This window comes from Pipistrellus kuhlii, unplaced genomic scaffold, assembly GCF_014108245.1.
Source record: "Pipistrellus kuhlii isolate mPipKuh1 unplaced genomic scaffold, mPipKuh1.p scaffold_m20_p_6, whole genome shotgun sequence".
Classification (NCBI taxonomy): domain Eukaryota; kingdom Metazoa; phylum Chordata; class Mammalia; order Chiroptera; family Vespertilionidae; genus Pipistrellus; species Pipistrellus kuhlii.
In genome coordinates, this window is record NW_023425562.1 from 53,918,917 (window position 1) to 53,939,940 (window position 21,024).

Genomic DNA, 21,024 nt, shown 5'->3' on the forward strand with positions numbered 1-21,024 from the left:
AGCGAGCGCCCGGGGCGGGACCCAGTCCCCTTGATCGACAGCTGAGGCACCCAAGGGGCGAGGCAAGACTGCCGAGTCTTCGCAGCCACGTGATCTGCCGCATCCAATGATAGCTCTCCTCGAGCGAAGTGTGACTCCGCCTGGAAGGCGGGATCCAGCTCCAAATTCTCCGCCCCGGTAAGCCTCCTCTCCCACCCCCCCAAAAAAATTAGGTTTTACAATGAATTAATACAAAAATAGGTTATTAAGTATAGATACTTGTTAGGAATTTTAAGGAAAAACTGTAAAAAGTCGCCTCAGGGGCACGTTCTGTCAGCCTGTTATCCCGACATGCTTTCATTTTCTTCTTAATATAAAGCCATCTTGTTTGTTTATGCCTTTTTGTCTGCCTTTTCCTAAGTTCCACGGAAGCAGAAATCCTCTCAGTCCTGTTCCACCTGGGTCCCAGTGCCTGATACATCGGTTCTTAGAGACTTGTTGAAGGAATGAATTACACCCACTTTACAGAAGAGGAAACTGAGGCTCAGAGGGTCACCTGACTGGCTAGGCATCAGAGGCTGATGCAGGTTTCGAACTTGTTTTCTGGTCTAGATATCATTTCTTTATATATTCAACAAACATATACACTGAGTGGCCAGATTATTATGACCTCCCCATCAGTACTTCGTTGGGCCACCTTTTGCCTTCAACACTGCAGCGATTCTTCTTGGCACTGACCCCACTGAGATGTTGAAAGGCCATGCGAGGAATCTGACACCATGCCTGATGAATAGCACTGTCTTCAGGAAAAAAATCACTTCTGTCGTGGCAAACAGCCCGCTTCCCTATTTACAATGGTCTGGCCCTCTGGCAACTTCAGCACGAAATTATAGCTATTTTGCCTACAACGTCAGGTGGTCATAGTAATCTGGCCATTCGGTGTATAGTCCCTAGTCAGTCGGGTCCTAGGGATTTGATGGTGAGCAAAAAGCTAGACAACCTGTGAGCTCTTCAAGTTTCCGGTCTGGCAGAAGAAGCACAAATCATAACTAATGACACAAATCCCGGTTTAATTACAAACGACTTAGTGTTATGTAGGAGCAGTATGTGGCAAGGGTGATGGCACATCTCTGCATGGAATAGGCTCCTTGAGAGCCCTTCCGGCCAGGTCTCACACAGTTGCAGATTCCTGGAAAGATATTCAGGGCAGAATGTGAGGTGGGGAGCTGTGGCAGGAGCTATTTACCAATCAGTCTGGAGGCATTTAATTATGAGTACTACTGGTTGTCTGGTATGTAGTACTCTAAGAGTACATCGCAAGGAGATCCAACTTCACCCGAGTAATATAGGAAGGCTTTTCTCAGAGATGATCTTTGCCCTAAAAGATTAGATGTAACCTGGCAAGAACATTAGGGTAGGAAAGAGCAAGCAAGAGGATATAGCAAGAGCCCTGTACCCAAATGATTACAGCAATATTAGTAATATTAGCATTATAGTGAATTGATAGGAAGCATGGATAATCAAGTAAAGATATTCAAAAGCATTTAGGAGTACCTTTAGTCAATCACTCATGCTTCATATCAAAATGTATTATCTTTGCCAGGCCAACATGGCTCAGTGGTTGAGCATCAACCTATGAACCAGGAAGTCACAGTTCAATTCCCAATCAGGACAATTGCCCAGGTTGTGGGCTCAATCCCCAAGTGGAGCATTCAGGAGGCAGCCAATCAATGATTCTCTCTCAACATTGATATTTATGTTTCTCTTTCCCTCTCCCTGTCTGAAATCAATTTTTTTAAGTTCTTTTTTTTTTAATATATTTTATTGGTTTTGTACAGAGAGGAAGGGAGAGAGATAGAGTTAGAAACATCGATGAGAGAGAGTCATCGATCAGCTGCCTCTTGCACACCCCCCACTGGGGATATGCCCGCAACCAAGGTACATGCCCTTGACCGGAATCGAACCCGGGTCCCTTCAGTCCCCAAGCCGATGCTCTATCCATTGAGCTGAAATCAATTTTTAAAAAATGTTTAAAAAGAAGTGTCCTTATTTTATACATGAGGACATTAAGTTTCCAACAGACTAAGTGAATGTTATAAGTAGCAAAGCCAGCAGGTCCAGGTTCAAATCCTGATTCTGCTAGGAATTAGAATTAAATGAGATATGTAAAGTTCTTGACACTCCTAGCACACTAGCATGTGCTCAATAAATGTTAGTGATTTCTGAGTCCCTTTTGATTAATGTCAGTATTCAATTAATGGCAGTTATTGTCAGCATTACCTGAAGGACATTTTGGCTGCAGGACAAGACATTAGTGTGGAGCACATGTGTCAAACACAAGGCCCGCGGGCCAAATCCGTCCCGCCAGGCCTTGCAATGTGGCCCGCACCGCGCTGTCATCACTGCACTCCGCTGCGTTTCCATCACAATGACAGTTTATGACTGTTCAGTAAACCATTCGGCCCGCGATTTAGGCTGGATTTTAGATTTTGGCCCCTTCTCTGATTGAGTTCGACACCCCTAGTGTGGAGGATGAAATCAGTGGAGAAAGCCAAGTCAAGAAGAGCATCAAGCCCTGACCTGTTTGACTCAGTGATAGGGGTGTCGAACTCAATCAGAGAAGGGGCCAAAATCTAAAATCCAGCCTAAATCGCGGGCCGAATGGTTTACTGAACAGTCATAAACTGTCATTGTGATGGAAACGCAGCGAAGTGCAGTGATGACAGCGCGGTGCGGGCCACATTGCAAGGCCTGGCGGGACGGATTTGGCCCGCGGGCCTTGTGTTTGACACATGTGGGATAAAGCATCGGCCTACGGACTGAAGGGTCCCAGGTTTGATTCTGGTCAAGGGCATGTATTTTGGTTGTGGGAAGAGCATCGAGTGCTAGACCAGGAGTTTGGACCTGGTTCTGGAAACACAGCATATCATAGAAGGTTTCTGAGCAAGGGCCTCTGAAGTCAAACTCATCTACCCTCCCGAGAGACAGCTCCCAGAGAGGTGAGACAGGACCATGTGATGGGCTCACAGTACATTCTTGTCCCTGAGAGGGAGCTAGCCAAGGTCATCTGGGTCAGATTAAGCCTTGTCTACAAAGAGCCAAAAACCAAAAAAAAAAAAAAAAAAAAAAAAAAAAAAAGAATTTCCATCTAGAAGGAGAAATATAGCTTTAGAGACTGTAATAGGCATCTTTTTTTTTTAAATATATTTTATTGATATTTTACAGAGAGGAAGGGAGAGAGATAAAGAGCTAGAAACATCGATGAGAGAGAAACATCGTCCAGCTGCCTCTTGCACACCAATGTACATGCCCCTGACCGGAATCGGACCTGGGGCCTTTCAGTCCGCAGACCGACGCTCTACCACTGAGCCAAACCGGTTTCAGCTGTAATAGACATCTTTAAGCAAAGTGTTTTAATATGTAATCTCATTATCACAGAAATAAATTGTGAGTCTCCTCTCCAAAAACAAAACTAAAATTCAAGGCCTGAGTTTTCCAAATGTATTACAAGTTTAACTCAAAAATGGTGTTAGGTCTCAGCTGCTTTGAGGAACTCTAGTTTCTTTATAGGACACAACTACAAAAATAAATTTTATATTTTATATTTACTTATTTATATTTCTTTTTTCTTCTATAAAGGCATTATTGGAGCGATTGGCAAAATGTAAATAAGGTCTGTAGACTAGATAAAGAAGTGAATGAATATTCATTACCTGATTGTGATAAATGTACTGTAAGACAATGTTCTGGTCTTTAGGAAATAAACAGTGAAGGATTTAAGAGTAGAGACCTCATGTCCGCAACTTACTCTCAAATGGTTGAGAAAAAGTTATAGAGAGGATGACAAACCAAAAGTGTCAAAATGTTAACACTTGAAGAATTTGGGTGAAGGGTATTTTTCTGATGAAACCTATATAATTTTATTAACCAATGTCACCCTAATAAATTCAATAAAAATCTTAAAAATAAATTTAAGGGCGGGGACCGGTTTGGCTCAGTGGATAGAGTGTCGGCCTGCGGACTGAAGGGTCCTGGGCTCGATTCCGGGCAAGGGCATGTACCTTGGTTGCGGGCACATCCCCAGGAGGGAGTGTGCAAGAGGCAGCTGATTGATGATTCTCTCTCATCGATGTTTCTAACTCTCTATCCCTCTCTCTTCCTCTCTGTGAAAAATCAATAAAATATATATTAAAAAATAAATTAATGTTATCAAGTATCCAATAGCATGTGTGATAACATTTTTAAAAAAATAAACAAACAAATTTAAGGAATCAATGATGTTAAACAGAAGGTAGAAAGGATGGAGGGAGGTGGGAAGGTAAGCTGGAAGAAAGTAGGAAAGGAAGAAAGGGAAATAGGCAAATTGCATCGCATGCAGCAAATGTTAGCAAGTGATTTCAAGCTCCAGCAAAACAAAAAATAAAACTACACATACAATAAATAAATAAATAAGTAAACAAACAAATAAATAAAAAAGATGCAAGTAAGACCAAGGAGAAATAGTAATAGATGTTGGCTTCACAGAACAGATTCCACCTCACGACTCCTTTTCCACTAGCTGGGTGGCTTGGGTTTATTATGGGAGTCCTCAGTCTCAGTTCCCTTACCTATAATCATGGTGACCACAGCCTCACTCCGGGGCTGCTAGGAGGGTTCTCCAGCATAGCAATAAAGCAGTGCCGTTTGCTCAGCACTCTGCTGTGCGCTTCACATATGCTGAATCATTTGGTTCACACATCAGCCTTAAGAGGTTGATATCATTTATCACTGTTTTATTGTTGGATAAACTGAGGCAGAAAGGCTATGAAAACACCTAAGGTCACAACTCAGGAGGGGATAAAGCTAGAATGGGCACCCAGCCAGGCTGCAGAGAGGAATCAAGGACCAGGCGGGGAACAGAGGAAGCAGGTCCCAGAGAGGAAAGGGGAAGGTTTAAAAGAGAAACCAGTGAACATGGCGGGGGGGGGGGGGGGGGGGGGGGGGGGTGTTGTGGGGTAATAATAGGGAAGGAGAGAGGGAGGCAGGGTTCAGGCTCACAAGGAAAATGTGAAGAGGGGGGAGGAAGGAGGAGTAAGAAGGACACAGACGAGGGGAATGGAGGGAGGGAGGGAGAGGGGCATGGGAGGTTCAAAGGGAGGAAGGGAAAGAAAGCAGGAAAGAGAAGTATGCTCAAATTGGGTGAGGCCAGGAAAATAGTTAAATAAGAAAAAGAAACAGAATGTGAGAGAGGAGTTTAAAAGGAGGAGTTAGTAAGAAAATTAAGTTCAGGGTGTTTTTTTTTGTTTGTTTGTTTTTTTTAAATGTAGTCAAACATTCCCTGAGGACTCCCGGACTATGAAAGGGCGCAGGCTTGGCTGAGGCTCCCCCACCCCCCCCACCCAAATTTCATGCACCGGGCCTCTAGTTAATACATAATAAATAATGAACATGTTAGTAAATATGGCATGTTACCATCACTTCCAGCACCCATTCACACTGTTAATGGCTCCACATATCACAATACCATCCAGTGCATGTGAGGGCTTGCTCATGCCAGGCACTAGGCAAAGCACTTTCTTTACCCAGATCATGCCCAAGAACACCCACAGTAGCCCTAGGAAGTAGATAGGATTTATGATCCCCACCTTTTAGAGATAAAAAGAAAACCAAACAAAAAATCCAAGCATCACCTGCCCAAAGAAATCCTGGAACTATGCCAAAACCTTCAAGATTGCTTCATAAAAGGCCCTCAAGTGCGGAACATTCATCCCCTTGCCACTGAGCCTGAGATCACTTGTTACCAACTCTCGCTATCTTGAGAAAACTCATAAAGAATTGCTCCCCTGACCGGTTTGGCTCAGTGGATAGAGCGTCGTCAGCCTTCGGACTTAAGGGTCCCAGGTTCCATTCCAGAAAAGGGCATGTTCGTTGGTTACGGGCACATCCCCAGTAGGGTGTGTGTAGGAGGCAGCTGATTGATGTTTCTCTCTCATCAATGTTTCTAACTTTCTGGCCCTCTCCCTTCCTCTCTGTAAAAAAAAAATTAATAAAATAATAAAATAAAATAAAAAAACTGCCCCCATAGAACAGGCCTCCCCTAGTCTGCCCCACAAGCAGGTTAGGACCAAGGCCCCTCACCTGGAAGGCTCGTCCATCTCCTCTCTTGGAGTTTCGAGGCCGGGGCTGTTTATTTTGCTTCATCCTGTCCTGGCATTTGGTGCAGCACTATACACAAGATGGCTTAACAGGACACTAAGGTCCCTGGGGTCTCACTACCTCAGAGGGGAGTGCCAACCAGCTCACTAATTGCCAACTGTCTCACCATAGCAACTCACACCTGGGAGAGGGACAGAGAGTTTCAAGCCCAGCAGCATTTAAAAATAATATTTGGTTTCTCATTCTCCACTCCAAATCTGAGCCGTATCATTTAGAAACTCAATCTGAAGGCGCACACTACAATCATGGAGGTGGCTAGGATTATAATCCATTTTACATGTGAAGTAACAGAGGCTCAGAGATACTCAGTCTAAATAATGCTTAACTGATACACTACATGGGCATCACCCATTTACACATCTTTCTCCCTTCAATCTTTGTAGACTCCTTTCCCCCGACTACGCTAGAGGTAGTGATATTACCGAAAGGGGGCCTGGCCCTCAGGGTCTGCCTAGGGCTGGCCAGTGGTGTGTGGGTTCTTGAATTCTTGCAGGAAATATATCACAACAAAAGTCTGTTTTTTTAAATATATATATTTGTATTGATTTCAGAGAATAAGGGAGAGGGAGATGGAAACCTCAATGATGAGAGTCATTGATCGGCTGCCATCCACAGGCCGATGTTCTATCCCCTGAGCCAAACCAGGCAGAGGAAGTCTTAGTGATTTTGAGGGTAGACTTATTGAAAGGTGGGGACAGTGAAACAAGGAAGGCTTAGCACAGAACAGGGGAGCCTCCGCTGGGCTGCTTTGCTTCTCTAACTTATAGGAAAGAAAGGAGCTGAGGCGGGGCTGCCTTAGCTCACCAGGAAGTCAGAGGAAAGGGGGTTATGGAGACTGATTTAGGGGGTTAGCCGCTGCCCATTACTCCCCTGGGGTTCCTTAAGAGTTTAGAAGATGCATGCCTGAGGGGTAAGAGGAAGCTTTAGCTCACCTGGGACCTTCATTTTGAGGGTTTTTAAAGGCTGGGAGTTTTGGGGAGGTCTTAGGGAAGCTTAGCTTCTATGCTAAGCTCTTTCATATTCCCAATAGAATATTCATGTCTTATGCTGATATGCTTAAATGAGATTTATTCCCTTCATCTGTCCTTGGCTGTGGTTGGCACAAATGCCAGATTATTTCTGTTATCTCCGAGTACTGTGACTTACGCTATTTACAGATTGGGGAGAAGTATATAAACTACTTACATTTTTAAAATCTACATTAAAAAAATTTTATTTATGCCCTCGCTTGTCTGGCTCAGTGGATAGTGTCAGTCTGCAGTCTGCAGATTAAAGGGTCCCAGGTTCAATTCTGGCCAAGGGCATATGCCTAGGTTGCAGGATCAATCTTCCCTAGTAGAGGGTGTGCAGGAGAGCCAATTGATGACTCTCTCATCGTTGATTTTTCTCTCTCCCTTCCTCTCTGAAATCAACAAAAGTATTTTCTAAAAAAAAGCTTCCAAAAAATTTCCTTTTAGAAGGAAAAACATCCATTTTTTTCCTTCATTATTCATTCATCAGTTGATTCTTGCATGTGTCCTCACCAGGAATTGAACCAACAACCTTAGTGTATCAGTACAATTCTCTAACCAATTAATTAAGCCCATCTGGCAGGGATTAAGCCATTGTATTCTTGGTTTAAGGAAGATAGGATTTACTAGATGGATGCAAACTGTCTGGTCATTGAACCGTTTCCCTTTTCCACTTGCCAAGGAATTTTCCTAGCTTCTAACTATCCTATCTCAGTGAAACACCAGGATTATGACATACTCTGGTCTTGGGACACCTGGCTTAGTGGCTGAGAAGGGAGTTGCGATGATAAACTTAGAAGAGCAACAGGCACATTGCTCCTCCCAAGAAGCTAAACCATGGGCAGCTATGTTAGAATCATGGGGCCATCCCAACCAGTCCTTTCCCTGGGCCAAGTCCCCCCATGAATGTGGCCAAACTGTAACATGACAACATGGGAGCAGTGGAAACAGGTGCTAGAGTAGCATAAAGACATGGAAGACAACAAGCCTTTAAGATTCCAGTCACTTATGTTTGAAGCTAAGATTTAGAAACCCATTTACTAGCCCAGTGTGGTCTCTGACCCAGAGGCATGGAATTCTGTCTCCACTATACACATTCAATGATTCGAAAACAAGATGGGTCCCAGAAATCTCTTGAATAAGCTTGCCTGTCGGGGACTACACTGGAGCTTGGAGACCAGGGCCCTAGAGCTTGCCTGCTTAGGCACCCAGGTATTCACCGTGCTTTGGATGACTGACCTACCTCAGCAGCCCACCATCCCCACCCATCTGACCAGCAAAAAACACACAAAGGACACTAGACCGTTATAGAGAAATACTGATTTTAATCCAACATAAGGTAAACAATAGGCATCCCTTATCTTTCAGCCTAAAAATTAACAAAAAAAACTGTTGAAACAAGGCACAATTTACCCCCATCCTTGTTATGTGACTCCAGTCACACACAAAAAACTTCTATGAAAATGGTAAAACAAAAATAGAAGTCTGAGTTTTAAAAAATGTATTTAAAAAAACGCCCACAAAACCTGTCAATATTATTCCTTATTCTACAAAATAGCACCAGTAAGAAGAGTAAAAGGTGTTAAAAACCATTACAACAGCATTTCTGAAATGCAGCTTGCCCACCTCATGTTATCCCTACAAAAGAATTATCATGGAATAAAAAAGGACTTTAAAAAATCTCTGGAAGGAGGGTCACACTGTTATTCAGTTTCCCCCTGCAATCTCTTAGATACAAGGAATGTGCTTCTGCCCCTGGCTATCGCTGCTTCTCTTCTGAGAAAGACCAAGGAGCTAGGGTCATACTTCCAGTCTGGGGGACTTGTATCTGTGAAGTCAGGAAGGTGCATTCGTGTATTCGTGTTTGTGTGGGGGTGGGGAAGTCCTTACCCAAGCATCCTCTTTCACTCCTCACATGGGAGATAGTGAGAGGCCATACCTACCTTCATAATATGACCCAGCCACTCCTTCCTTCCTGAACTGCCTAAAGGGTTCTCTTGCAGTCACTGCGAGGGATGTAGCTAAAAGTGACCCTTCCTTCCTTGTGTCTAGAAGGGAAAATAGCCCTGAAATTATCACCAGTGTGGACAATACTCTCAATGGGCCCCAACAGTGCATCCCAGCCCTTTATACTAAGGTGAGGGGAACATGCTGGGTAAAATTCAAGAATGGCAGACATCATTTCCAAATCTGCCCTAGAAAAAAGCATCCTGGTCCATTAAAACGGCCCTCAGCTACAACATGTCTACCACTGTACACTCCTGGAAACAATCTGCTGCAGACGCTTAAAAAATAAAAGTATTGCAGTCACTGTCTCGGTTAACTTTTCAGCCTTAACCTGAGTGTGGGAGAGCAGTCAGCACTGTGGTTTTGGTATATTAGCTATTGTTTCTGAGCGGTAAACCCAGGAGGAGGGGGGTGGGAAAAAGCAATCTTTACTAACTACTTCAAGTTTCAAAGTTTTAGAAGACAAGATGAGCACCGTGTTTGGCCATTTCAAGAGGGCCAAGTTGAATTGTGCGCAAGGAGGTGGTACCCGGGCACCCCCTGCCAGGAGGGTGTCGGGTGGCTGTGGCCCAAGATCCATGCTGTGGCCCCAACACAATTGAGCTAAAGGACAGAGCCTGGGATGTACCTCCTGGGCCCCAGCTCTGTCCCCCGCACTCCAGTGCCCCAGAGTGGCTGGGGGACTATTCACAGGCAAAGTAGTCCTTCAGGGGGGCGAAGAGGTGTCGGATGACAGGCACGCTCCAGGACCTCCCGAGCAGCTTCTGGCGGGCAACACGGCCCATGTTGGACACATCCGTGTAGTGTACAGGAAAGCCGAAGATCCTGGGGGCACCAGAGTAAAGAAGACAGGAGTCACACCTCCCACCTGCAACTACTTAGTGCCCATGGGAGAGCCTCTCACCATGGCCAAGAAGGCACCAGGCGCCACTCTCTGTCCTTTGTCCGGGCCCACTCTATGAGCCCTCTTATTTTAGAAAAGACACTATTTCATTCTTTTTACTTTTTCATTTTTATTAGATTTTTAAAGAATATACCTTCGTCCACTTTACTCATGTGCACATGAGCATCTCCTGACCCCCAGAGGTCAGGTGCAGGGTTCTTTCAGAACACAAATGTTAAGTCACGAGGGGCATGGCACCTCCAGGAGGGTACCTGCTCTGTGCATCCCATCATCTCCCCATAACAGGTAACAACCAAATATACCAAAAGCCTCCCTTATGGGATTTTATCAGGCCTGGTAAGGAGGACCTTATTCTTATCCAGATTCACCTTAACACTAAAATTCTCATCAATGGGCCAATGTTGAATGGGTATCAAAAGAAATATGTATTTGCAGGTCCAGAGGCTTCTGTCTTAATTTGTCTACATAATAGAGAGCCATCTGCACCAATTCTTGTATCACAGGTCTGGCCTGAACATGTTAGGCTTGGGCCTTAAAATATAATAGACCTATGAATAATATAGGGGAGGTTAGGGATGCTGATGTCCCATCTCCATGCAGTTGAAAATCCAAATATAATTTTGAGTCTCCCAAAACATAATTACTGGTAGGTCAGTGTGTTGTCCAGAAGCCTTAGTGATAACATGATCAGTCAATTTTATGTATATATTTTATGGTAGAAAGTGATAAAATGACATAAGTACCTACATATTTTATTCATTTTTCGCATACCTTTTTTTCATTTTTAAAGTATTTCTAGATTACATGATTCATCTGTGATTTTTTTGTCACAAATTTCTGAAAATGTTCCAATACTTATTGAAAATAATCTGCATATAAATGGACCAACAAAGTTCAAACTTATGTTGTTCAAGGATCTACTGTACAGAGTAATCCATAGGACCCGATTGTTTCTACTAATGAGAACTTTTGTACTAAGAACACTACTGTTTAGTAAAGAATAAAAGTGGTTGTAGAACTGAAATATCGGGAATAAAAATACTGCCTATCAAATCATTCAAGACAAAGCCAAAAATGTAGAGGGACCTCTATAGCCCTTCTTATATCTTTAACAGAAATACTCTAACAAAAATAAGATAACAAGAAAAACAAAAGGAATGAGAAAAACAAATTGAAACCAGAATAAAAGAATTGAAACTTAGAAGTTGGTTCTTTGAATCAAAATAGATAAGCAACCAAACTTAGCCAAACACAGATTTGTGACTCCGTGGGAATCAGCTATAGAAGAGCAGCTTGGCAGAAGGAAGATTTCTGAGAAAGAGCAATGGCATGTTGGTGGGGTTTTCTTTAGCTGGCTCCTTACATCCCAGTGTCCCAGCATGTTGAGGCAGGCAGATGCATACTGTGCTGGTCTAATGACCTCATGTTTCAGATTCCTCCTCACCACCACCCTTCCGCCACTTATGGCAGGAAATAAGGACTAACTCTGAAGAGGTATTCCTCCCAGCCCCGCTAACATGGAAGGCCAGTGGGTCCATGTAGCATGAAGGCAAGCAAGGCTAATCTGTATTGCTGGCCTTGACCACATTTCTTCCCCTTCCTCTCTGCCTGCATCATTCCCTTTCCACATGCAGCCTCGCTCACCTTTCTAGCTCAGTGCACCACAAAACATCTTCTTTGCCATTCATGACAACAGGGAAAAGTTGGTTTTTCCCCTGTCTGATTGAGTTCGACTTGGTGGTTATTGTCTGTACCTTCTTTAACTGGAGAACAAAATGACATCATGCAGTGAGCACGGAATGAAGGATTCTGGGGATGAATCAAGACTCAGATGCACGAGGGAAGATGGGGAATGGAGGCAGGTGGGAGAAGGTGGCAGTGCTGGGCTCGCAGAGAGAATAAGAAAAGGAGAGTTGGAAGAACAAGGACATTTTGTGCTTCCCACAAGCGCCAAGAAGTTAATGCACAGAAAGGATCAGCCTCAGAACCAGAGATAAAAATGTGCCCGTGAGATCACATGGGTGCCAAGAGAACACAACTGATCAAGCAAATTAACTGAAATGTAACAGTTCACCCAAGGTTATAGGGAATGGTCAGCCAAACCAGGATTTTGGCTTGATGTAAACATTAAGAATTAAGTTTATGGACATCTTAATTATCTGTGACTTGACAGCAGATAATTTTTCCTTTGGGCAAAGTATTAATTACTCACTTCTTGGGAGGACCAGCTAAAATTTTGTGTGTGTCTCTATGGCATGTGCATTCAAAATTAGACTAGTTGCCATTTCTCATATAGTGATTATTGTTTATCAAGTACCTCTCCTACTCTGTTCTTAACAGGTAGGACAGAAGAATTATTTGGGGAAAGAGACCCAGCACCAAGGAGTTACGCGTGAGGGAGAGGAGACAGGAACAAACGGTACCAAGATCTAGTCCCGCTTGGAGGTCACCAAGTGCATTTTCCGCAGACTGTTTGTGAGCACCTCTTACCTTTGCTGTCCTATTGAACTCCAAGCAGTCCTGCAGCTCGAGTTTATCATTCTTTGATGCTATCACAGGCCTGGGAACAGCCAAAACCCATTACTTTCTACCATCTGCCAATGGGCCTTAGCTAGGCACCTCCCAAGGTGGGAGTGAGAGCCTAAGCCTGCAAAATGTGCTCTGGCAGCGAAGTGTTACAAATAAATGAATTAGAATATGGTGGAAATGATCCTGGCATAAACACAAGGCTGTGTGGCAAAGTCAGGGACAGACTAGTTAGCCCTCTCTCAAGGGGCAAGATCAGTGTCGAGGACTAAGTGATCCTCTACCTCATATTTTAATATTAGTCAAATTAGGCTCCCACTGAATAGAGCAGGAATGGGGAAGCACACTGGAGTCAGGAGACCCTGTCCGATCCCATCCCGATTACTAACCGAGTGATGATCTGAGCAGTTAAAAAGGACCTAGTGTCTCAGGAGCTTGGATTAGATCTTTGTGGGTCTACATGCTACAAAGAGCATTGCAAAGCCATGATTTGGTGGCTTACTACTAGGGATGCAGCCACGGGAGGGTCTCAAGACTAAAAGTGGATGCAGGTAGGAAGGACAGGAGATGGTTCAAAAAACACTAATTATCCTTGTACCTTTCACCATCAAACAAACCTGCAAATGCAGAGAAAGGCAAATGGGTGCCCAGAGGGGGATAGAGCTTTAGAACTAAAGTGGTTGAGCAGTTCAAGAGCAGAAACCATGTAGAGTGCTATATCCATCAAAACCTCGGCAGCTCCCATGTAAGGAACAACTTCAAGGTCACAAACAAAACAAACATAAGAATGGAAACAAGTGCCCACAAGAGAGGCCATTGAATCATACAAAACATTCCCTTAAGATTCATCAATCTTCCTTGATCTTACCTTTCACATTTCCAATGCCACTCTATTCCCATTCCCTGCTTTTCTTATAATCCCAGGGGGCTGAGGGACTTGGAGAAAATGACAGAAAACATCTAAGGTTTTCCACCTCCAGGCTGGATTTGGCTCTGTGACCCCTGGTTTGTGCTCGAGTCATCATTCTAGAACCCTATCGCGTCAGCTATAGTACTAAGGCTTAATTCTTATCACAGCTCAGAGAACTTTGTGGCATCTTTGCTGACTCTGATTACTGTCTTTTATTCCAGCACATCCAGTGCCTCAGCAAATCCTGCAAGTCCAACACTCACATTATGTAGAATCTGATCCCTCCTGCTAGTTTCACAGCACTGGAGGGAAATACAATGCCTCAAGGTGCAATGTGTGTATGAATGGTACTTCCTGGGCCATCAACAATAATTAGACTCCTCCTCTAAAGGACCATGACCATCTCAAGTTTCTCTTCATTTCTGCCCTCATCCCATTATCAACTATTTTATCAGAAACTACCATGAATCTAGGACACAACTCCTCAGCTTAAAACTTCTTAGAATTCCAAAAGTAGATCTAAGTGGACCCATAGACCCCACATAATTTGGCCCATACTAATGAGCTCTCTGTCCTCCTCTCACAGCACTTCACAAATGAGGAACACAATGCCCTGCAACCCCACCCCTTACCCTTTTCCTTTTGTCAGAATGTCCTCTCAAATGACTATGGCTCCATTCCTACTGTAGGTCCTTGCTGGAATGAGAAGCCTTCCCATCAACTTTTCCAATGCCCTGCCTCCAGCCATTACCCTGAAATCATTCTCTACCCATCCCCCACTAGCATGTTAACTCAGAAAGACTTATATCTGATGTGTTCACCAGTAAACCAACAGTTATGTACAACAGTGACTGCTACAGGAGAGAGTTCAGTGAATGAGCCCACTTCACTCCAAATTCATCTGGCATTCCACTATCCGATTGAGTGGCTACCAAATAAAACCGCAAGATGCCTGGCCATCGTGGCTTAGTAGTTGAACATTGGCCCACGTACCAGGTTAGGCACATGCCTGGGTTTTGGGCTCCATCTCCTGTGGGGAGGATGCAGGAAGTAACCTATGGATGTTTCTCTCTAAAATCAATATATTTTAATTTTTTTTTAAATGCCAAGATGTCCAAGGAGAAATCCTCCAAGCTATACCAGTACCTTCTCACCTCTCTACATTTTGCTAAATGGCCAGAGTTATTTATGCTTTCCCAACACTTACTTCTAAAGGAGAATCTTTATAAGCTTAAAACTTATTTGCCAGTCCAGAAAATCAAATTACCATCACGATTTTGTATCTTAATTAGAACACCACACAGCCCTGAAACCATATATGGAATATAATTAATCCTCAGTTATATGAATGGACTAATAAAAAACTGGGAAAAGTTCTTGGCTAAGAAAATTCAAGGATGCCAGGCTTTAGGCTCCCAATTGTCATCTCAGCTTTGCTGCCTGCTCGGTCATATCAGGGAGAAAGGCATGTCTAACACCCTCATCCCTTTCCCAGTGGGACAGGCAACAAGAGAAGAGGTGGGGTATAAAACATGAGTGTCTCCAAAGGGGAGAAGATGCCTGTCTGCTCCGGCACATGGCACTGTAAGAACCAGCCCCCTGGGCAGAGCAGGAAACAAGTTGGAGCAAACTGAGGAATCTTGGCCCAAGACTTCCAGGCTGTATATCTTAACAGATGTCAATCTATAACACCAGAGATTGGTCAGAAGCCCAGGATGGCTCTGTCATACGTGAGTAAACCAGACAGAGCTCACACCATTAGATGCATTTCACTTAGCAGTTATCTGTCCCACACAGAGCCCTGTGTTACCTGTTCATCCCGGGCAGGTTGCCCCAGAAGTATCGGGCCCTGTGAGCAGCAGACACTTTGATGGCATCAATCATCACTGGATTACACTGTAGGGAGACAGAACAACAACTAGCTGCTAGGAGCCCACAGCAGAATCCAGGAAGCAACCAGAGTGGGACAGGTAACAGGGCTGCTCCTTGGCTATCAAGGACACAAGATTCCTGGCAGCCAAGGGACAGACCAATTCTCAGCAAGAATCTGGCTGGAGGCATAGCTAGTGCCCCATATAAATGGTGGGAAAAGAGACCAGATCAGACCTGAAAGTTCTGAGAAGGTATGGGCTGGGGCGCAACTGATTATTATGATGCACAGGTGACAATAACAGCTCAGGACAAAAACCTGGAAAATCAAGGCCCCATTGTGGGAATGCAGTGTTGGCAACATGACGCTCCGTGACACCCAGCTGTCAGGTTCACACAGCATGAGAGAACTAGCTAGCCAGTTCTACAATTGTTCTCACTGATAAGTTGTAAAGCTTTGGGGAAAATTAAATGACGTTGTAAATGTATAAAAAAGTATTACAACACTTAATGCATATTAAGGATTGGATAATGAATTTTCTATGTGCCCTAAAGAAACAATTTTCAGAATAAGGATTAAAAAACTCTCTAGAGTAAAAATCGGAGTCAAATCTCATGAGATCTCTAAAAGTGATGGTTTGTTTCATCATCCAACTTCAATAGGTGCGGGATGAACTCAGAGATCATTTTCTTTTCCCCTCAAAAATATTTGAACCAAAGGATATTGAACAAAAGAGACTCCAACAACTTGACTCCATCATTCTGGACATAGGTCTTCAGTCAAATTCCCAAACGGAATTCACAACATAGAAATCCCCCACCCTCAGTGACGGCAGGGCCTTCCCTGCTCACGTAGTCTTGACCATCAGGACCCTAGGTCCCCTCACCTCTAGGAAACGACAGATGTCCCTCTTGTCACCAACCTTCATGGCTACCACGTTCTCAAACATCCAGAAGAAGGGCCGGTCGTCACCTTCCTTGGGCCTTGCGTAATTCAGCAGGTGGTAGAACTCGAAGAAAAGTCGGCCTGTGCCCTCTGAGCCCACAAAAGAAGATGGCTGGCTGGGGTCAAAACCACCCCTCCACATTGCAACCAATGGGTTCCCAGAGATCACCTAACTGAGGCTGGTGCCCTACATTCCCTTAATCGGCAGTGCCATGTTTTTTTTAAGTATCTTGTGGGTCTGAGGCTTCACAGTGTGACATGGACAGAGCTAACAGGTAAGGCTGGCAAGAAGCTAAGAGCTCCTGCTCAGCGCACTCTTGCACCAACACTCAGCTGACATAGGGACTTCTGGGGCTACTAAACGAAGGCATACTCACCATATAGGCCTTTCCTGGCGGGATTCACATTTGAGAGGTCATTGCATGGGCTCCCACCAATTACCAAGTCAAAGGGACCCCATTCTTCAACCTGTGAAAGAAAAACAGTATTCTCACAGGAGGACAGGAGCAAGAATGGAGGGACAGACAGCCTGGGTTCCAGGTAACCTATCAAGATAGCTTGCCTGCTATGATCACAGGTTACCTTTACCCACAACCTGGGCATGGCTGTGAGGTTGTGTGGGGTTCAGGGCCTGGAGGAGGAGGGTGTTATAAAAGCCCCCAAGGGTGCAGGCTGTCCTCACGTTTTTCTTTGTGATGTTCCTGACATCGTTCACGTATTTAATATTGCCTTCGTGCTTAACAGTTCCAACGGCGATAGACTCTTCACACACTTCAGAGGCGACATACTTCTCTACTTTGATCCCCAATTCTTTGAGGACTAAGTACCCTGTGTGGGATTAGGGAGACATAAAATACACTCAGGGTCATCTTGCCTCCAGTGATTCTAAGTCATATCCAAGAACTCACACCAGACCCAAAAAGTACATTGTAGCCCTCACGTGAAATTCTGCAGATAGCACAAACTCGCTGAAACAGCAGAGTCCTTAGAGGAGAGAGTTTTTTTTAAGAAAACAGACATGTATCAACTATTACAGACCACTGGTAGAACCTATTAAAACTGACATGTCTAGCACTGGCTGGTTTGGCTCAGAAGATAGTTGTAGGCCAGTAAACAAAAGGGTCCAAGGGTTCAATTCTGGTCAAGGACATGTACCTCATTTGCAGGATCGATCCTTGGCCCAGATTGGGGTGGTGGGAGGCACCAGTGGATGTGATTCTCTCATGTTTCTCTCACTCTTTTCACCCTACCCGTCCCTCCCACTCTTTTTTGTTTTTAATATATTTTATTGATTTTTTTACAGAGAGAAAGGGACAGAGTTAGAGAGCTAGAAATGTCGATGAGAGAGAAGCATTGTCCAGCTGCCTCTTGCACACCCCCTACCAGGGATGTGCCCGCCACCAAGGTACATGCCCTTGACTGGAATCGAACCTGGGACCTTTCAGTCTGCAGACCGACGCTCTACCACTGAGCCAAACCAGTTTCGGCCCCTCCCACTCTTATTAAAAAAAAAAAAAATTAATAGAAAAATATCCTTAGGTGAGGATTAACAACACACACATACACACAAACAAAAACAACAACAAAAAAAAACCTGACAGGTTTACAACCCAGCACAATCAAGCACAGACACAAGGAGAGGGATCTTCACCAAAACCATGTTTAGAAAATAACCTCCAAGTCAGGAGACAATGGCCAAGGCTCCATTTTCAACTGTGGGTTACCTGTGCCAGCATACACAGGTGCGGAGGATGCAGCAGGGCAGAGAAAACAAGCAGCTAGCCATGACCCTGAGGGTCATTAAAAACTGTCTGCTTTAGGCAGGTGGACACTGGTAGACACACACAAGTACAATGATGCTAAATGCATAGCACTTTATCCCCACTGCTTCCTGCTCTGGCAAAATGGAGATATTCCTACATTCCAGAGCAATTTATAGCATTAAATGTGTTAAATTAGGAAAAGCTCCTCCAAGGGTGACATGCTTGTTGGATATGCTTATTCTACACATGTGGAAACTGGAGGAATGGGAGGAAAAAAAAATGGATATTAATAGGAGTTGTCCGTTAATCTCCAATATATCCATGTTATCCAGTAAAAATAATTTTCCAAGATATCTACATATAATACAATGTAAGACACGAAATATGTGTATGACTTTTAAAAGAAACAAGAGGACCAAAGCGGGTGAAATACGTGGTGGAGAGGATTTGAGGAGAGAAACAGGAAGCCATTGGTTTTCTCAAAACTGCTGACTGACAGATAATCCCAGTGGTCTGGCTTGGCACTGAGGACAGACACCTGGACCAGGTGAGCATCCCAAGGTGAATTCCAAACTCACCTGTGGCAATTCCATCAAACAGGGACAAGACTCGAATGGGCCGCCTTCGGGCTGCAGGAATCGCAGGGTATAACTTGGGGGCCTCCTGCCAGGTTAAAGAAGGTCATGGAGGTCAAGGTGCAGGGGGAAAGGCTCAACCTCTGGGCGAGCTGACCTTCCTCTGAGGAACTCGAACCCTGTGTTCTGCCACTTCTTAGCAGGGATCCCCTTAAGAGCTTTGGCACAGACTGGCTAGTCTACCCTTAAGACATGGAACACAGAGACTTTGAGACAGATGCATACACACAAAAGGACATGGCACCTTAAACATCAAGACCTGGGACTGCCTCACAGACCTGGTAGAATGGAGCCCATGAAGATCCACTCCCACTACAATTAAATACTATGTCACGGGATTCTCTTTCCTTAGAAAACCCACAAAGGAGAGAAAGACCACAGGGAAAGCCTGAGGACTGTACAAAGGACATATCAATTAGCCCTGTCTCTGAAGTAGGAGCAACTCAGCCAGTCATTTGTATAATGGACCTCTTTATGAAATCTTGCCAATAGACTTCGAGGGCATTGCAGTCCCGACTCCCTGGGGTAGGAGGTGCTAGGAGGAGCCCGTGGCTTACGTATTCAAGATCAGGGTCACTGGTGAAAAAGGACTGCAGGCGAACATTCCAGTCCTTCCGGCGCTGCAGGACCCCGTGACAGCGCTGCGGGAGGCACATGTAGCAGCTCCAGGGCTCTTGCAGCTTGGCATCGGCTGCTGTGCCCGAGCCCACCAGCAAATCCAGGCACTCCACACAAAAGCACCTGCGGCCAGGAGCGGAGAGAGGACATCAGGCCTTTCTCCTACATCCAGAGTCCTCCTTCCCAGGTAGACAGTAGTAATGCACTGCCTAAAAACCAGCTGCTTCTCCCCATGGGCAGAACGGCCCCACAGTGTGATGTGGGATACACTAACGTCTTTTTCCTAGGATATCAGTACCCTCTGTGCACAGGCTCTGCACAGCAAAGGATCTCTACCCCTCAAAGTGGCTATTCTCCCGGGAGGCTTCCACAACTCAGGCACCACCATCGGACATTTCTGTCTTACTTAAATAGATGAGAACCACAGCCCCTGCGGAGCAGCAGTAACTCTGGGCCCCTGTCCTCAGGTCCACTGGACTCCCAGCCGCTGGGCCTGAGTTTATTTGGCTGTAGGAATCACAGCCATGATGTGGGAGCCTCAGGGCCCTGCTGGGTCTCACCCACAGGGCTAGCCTAAAGCTCACCGGCAGCAGCTTGTGTTGCTGCACAAGAGCAGCTCGCGCCCCTCACAGCACACGGTGCAGTAGGACTGATAGCCATCATCATCATACATGTAGAACAGCTCGAGGAACCGGTCCTGGCGGCCAGAGAGAAACACTCATAAAACAGAGACCAGGGCCCACTGGGCCCGCTGGCTCGAAGGACAGGTCATTGGTGAACAACTTGCTGGAGTGAGCGTGCCACTGCAGATGGCTTCCTCTGTGGCAGCACTGCCCTCAGAGGGGAGGGGAGGGTGATGGTGGCCAGGGAGGGCTTCCCTAGAACCTTTCCCAATGGCAGGTCCTTTTTTCTGGGGGAAAATAGGGAAGCTGTGTGGAGGGAAGGAGCAATAAAGTCCAGGGAGGGCATAGACTTACCCGACATGTCTGACAGAGCCCCCCCTCAAAGAGAGGGTGGAAGGACACGGGGTTTTTCCTACCGCAGGACAAACAGCTGTCTGTAAGAAAGCATGCACGCAGCTTGTGACACCTCAGGACCAGTAACAGCTGGTAAAGCCTCGGGTCTATGGTTCTTGGGGTCTATGGTTCTTGAACACTCGTTCCATGTTAGCAATATACCGAGGTCTCTTCACGCTTTATTCCTTTCAACAATCCTTCCACGCAAACAGACCCACTCCCAACGTGGGACACACACTGAGCAAGGGCCCCTCCAGCACAAGGACAAGCAGCAGAGGCCTGGCACACAGATCTCTGAGACTCTTCAAAGACTAGGTCTCTGGGACAATTGGTGGTGACACCAATTTGCTCACTGTCACATCATGAAAGAACTATCCAGTGACCAGACTCTACACACAGCCATAATCACAGTTTCAGACCCCAGGTGGTTAATTATTGGACTACCCTGACTTCCCTTCATTATCAGCAGGCAGGACAGAGTAGACAAGCAGGCAAGGCCCAGAACGACCTAAGACGGGAAGGGAGGACTTTGAGGGAGAGTATTACCATTACCTTCCAGACTGCTCTTATTGTTGGCAACATCCAAAGCCATTTGCTCTGTTGAGAAAAGAAGGTGAGACATGGGGTCAGGGAGCCTCTTACTGAC

The 21,024-nt window shown here is 45.2% G+C and overlaps 1 protein-coding gene across 5 annotated transcripts in view; it reads right to left on the bottom strand.

Annotated features, from left to right (window-relative positions):
• Positions 1–8,489: 8,489 nt before the first annotated feature.
• Positions 8,490–21,024, bottom strand: part of DNMT3B (DNA methyltransferase 3 beta) — a 31,255-nt gene continuing 18,720 nt past the window's right edge. For 3 of the 5 annotated variants that reach the window (XM_045574352.1, XM_045574353.1, XM_045574354.1), the window contains 12 exons: positions 20,931–20,975; positions 20,340–20,419; positions 19,947–20,059; positions 19,302–19,485; positions 18,688–18,772; positions 17,029–17,174; positions 16,724–16,814; positions 16,288–16,436; positions 15,342–15,427; positions 12,586–12,655; positions 11,740–11,858; positions 8,490–10,016 (listed from right to left, as the gene is read on the bottom strand). In XM_045574352.1, the coding sequence (XP_045430308.1) occupies positions 9,875–10,016; positions 11,740–11,858; positions 12,586–12,655; positions 15,342–15,427; positions 16,288–16,436; positions 16,724–16,814; positions 17,029–17,174; positions 18,688–18,772; positions 19,302–19,485; positions 19,947–20,059; positions 20,340–20,419; positions 20,931–20,975 (1,310 nt within the window). In that variant the 3' untranslated portion in view covers positions 8,490–9,874. The remainder of the gene's footprint in view (positions 10,017–11,739; positions 11,859–12,585; positions 12,656–15,341; positions 15,428–16,287; positions 16,437–16,723; positions 16,815–17,028; positions 17,175–18,687; positions 18,773–19,301; positions 19,486–19,946; positions 20,060–20,339; positions 20,420–20,930; positions 20,976–21,024) is intronic. The other 2 variants (XM_045574355.1, XM_045574357.1) reach the window with 1 other exon arrangement.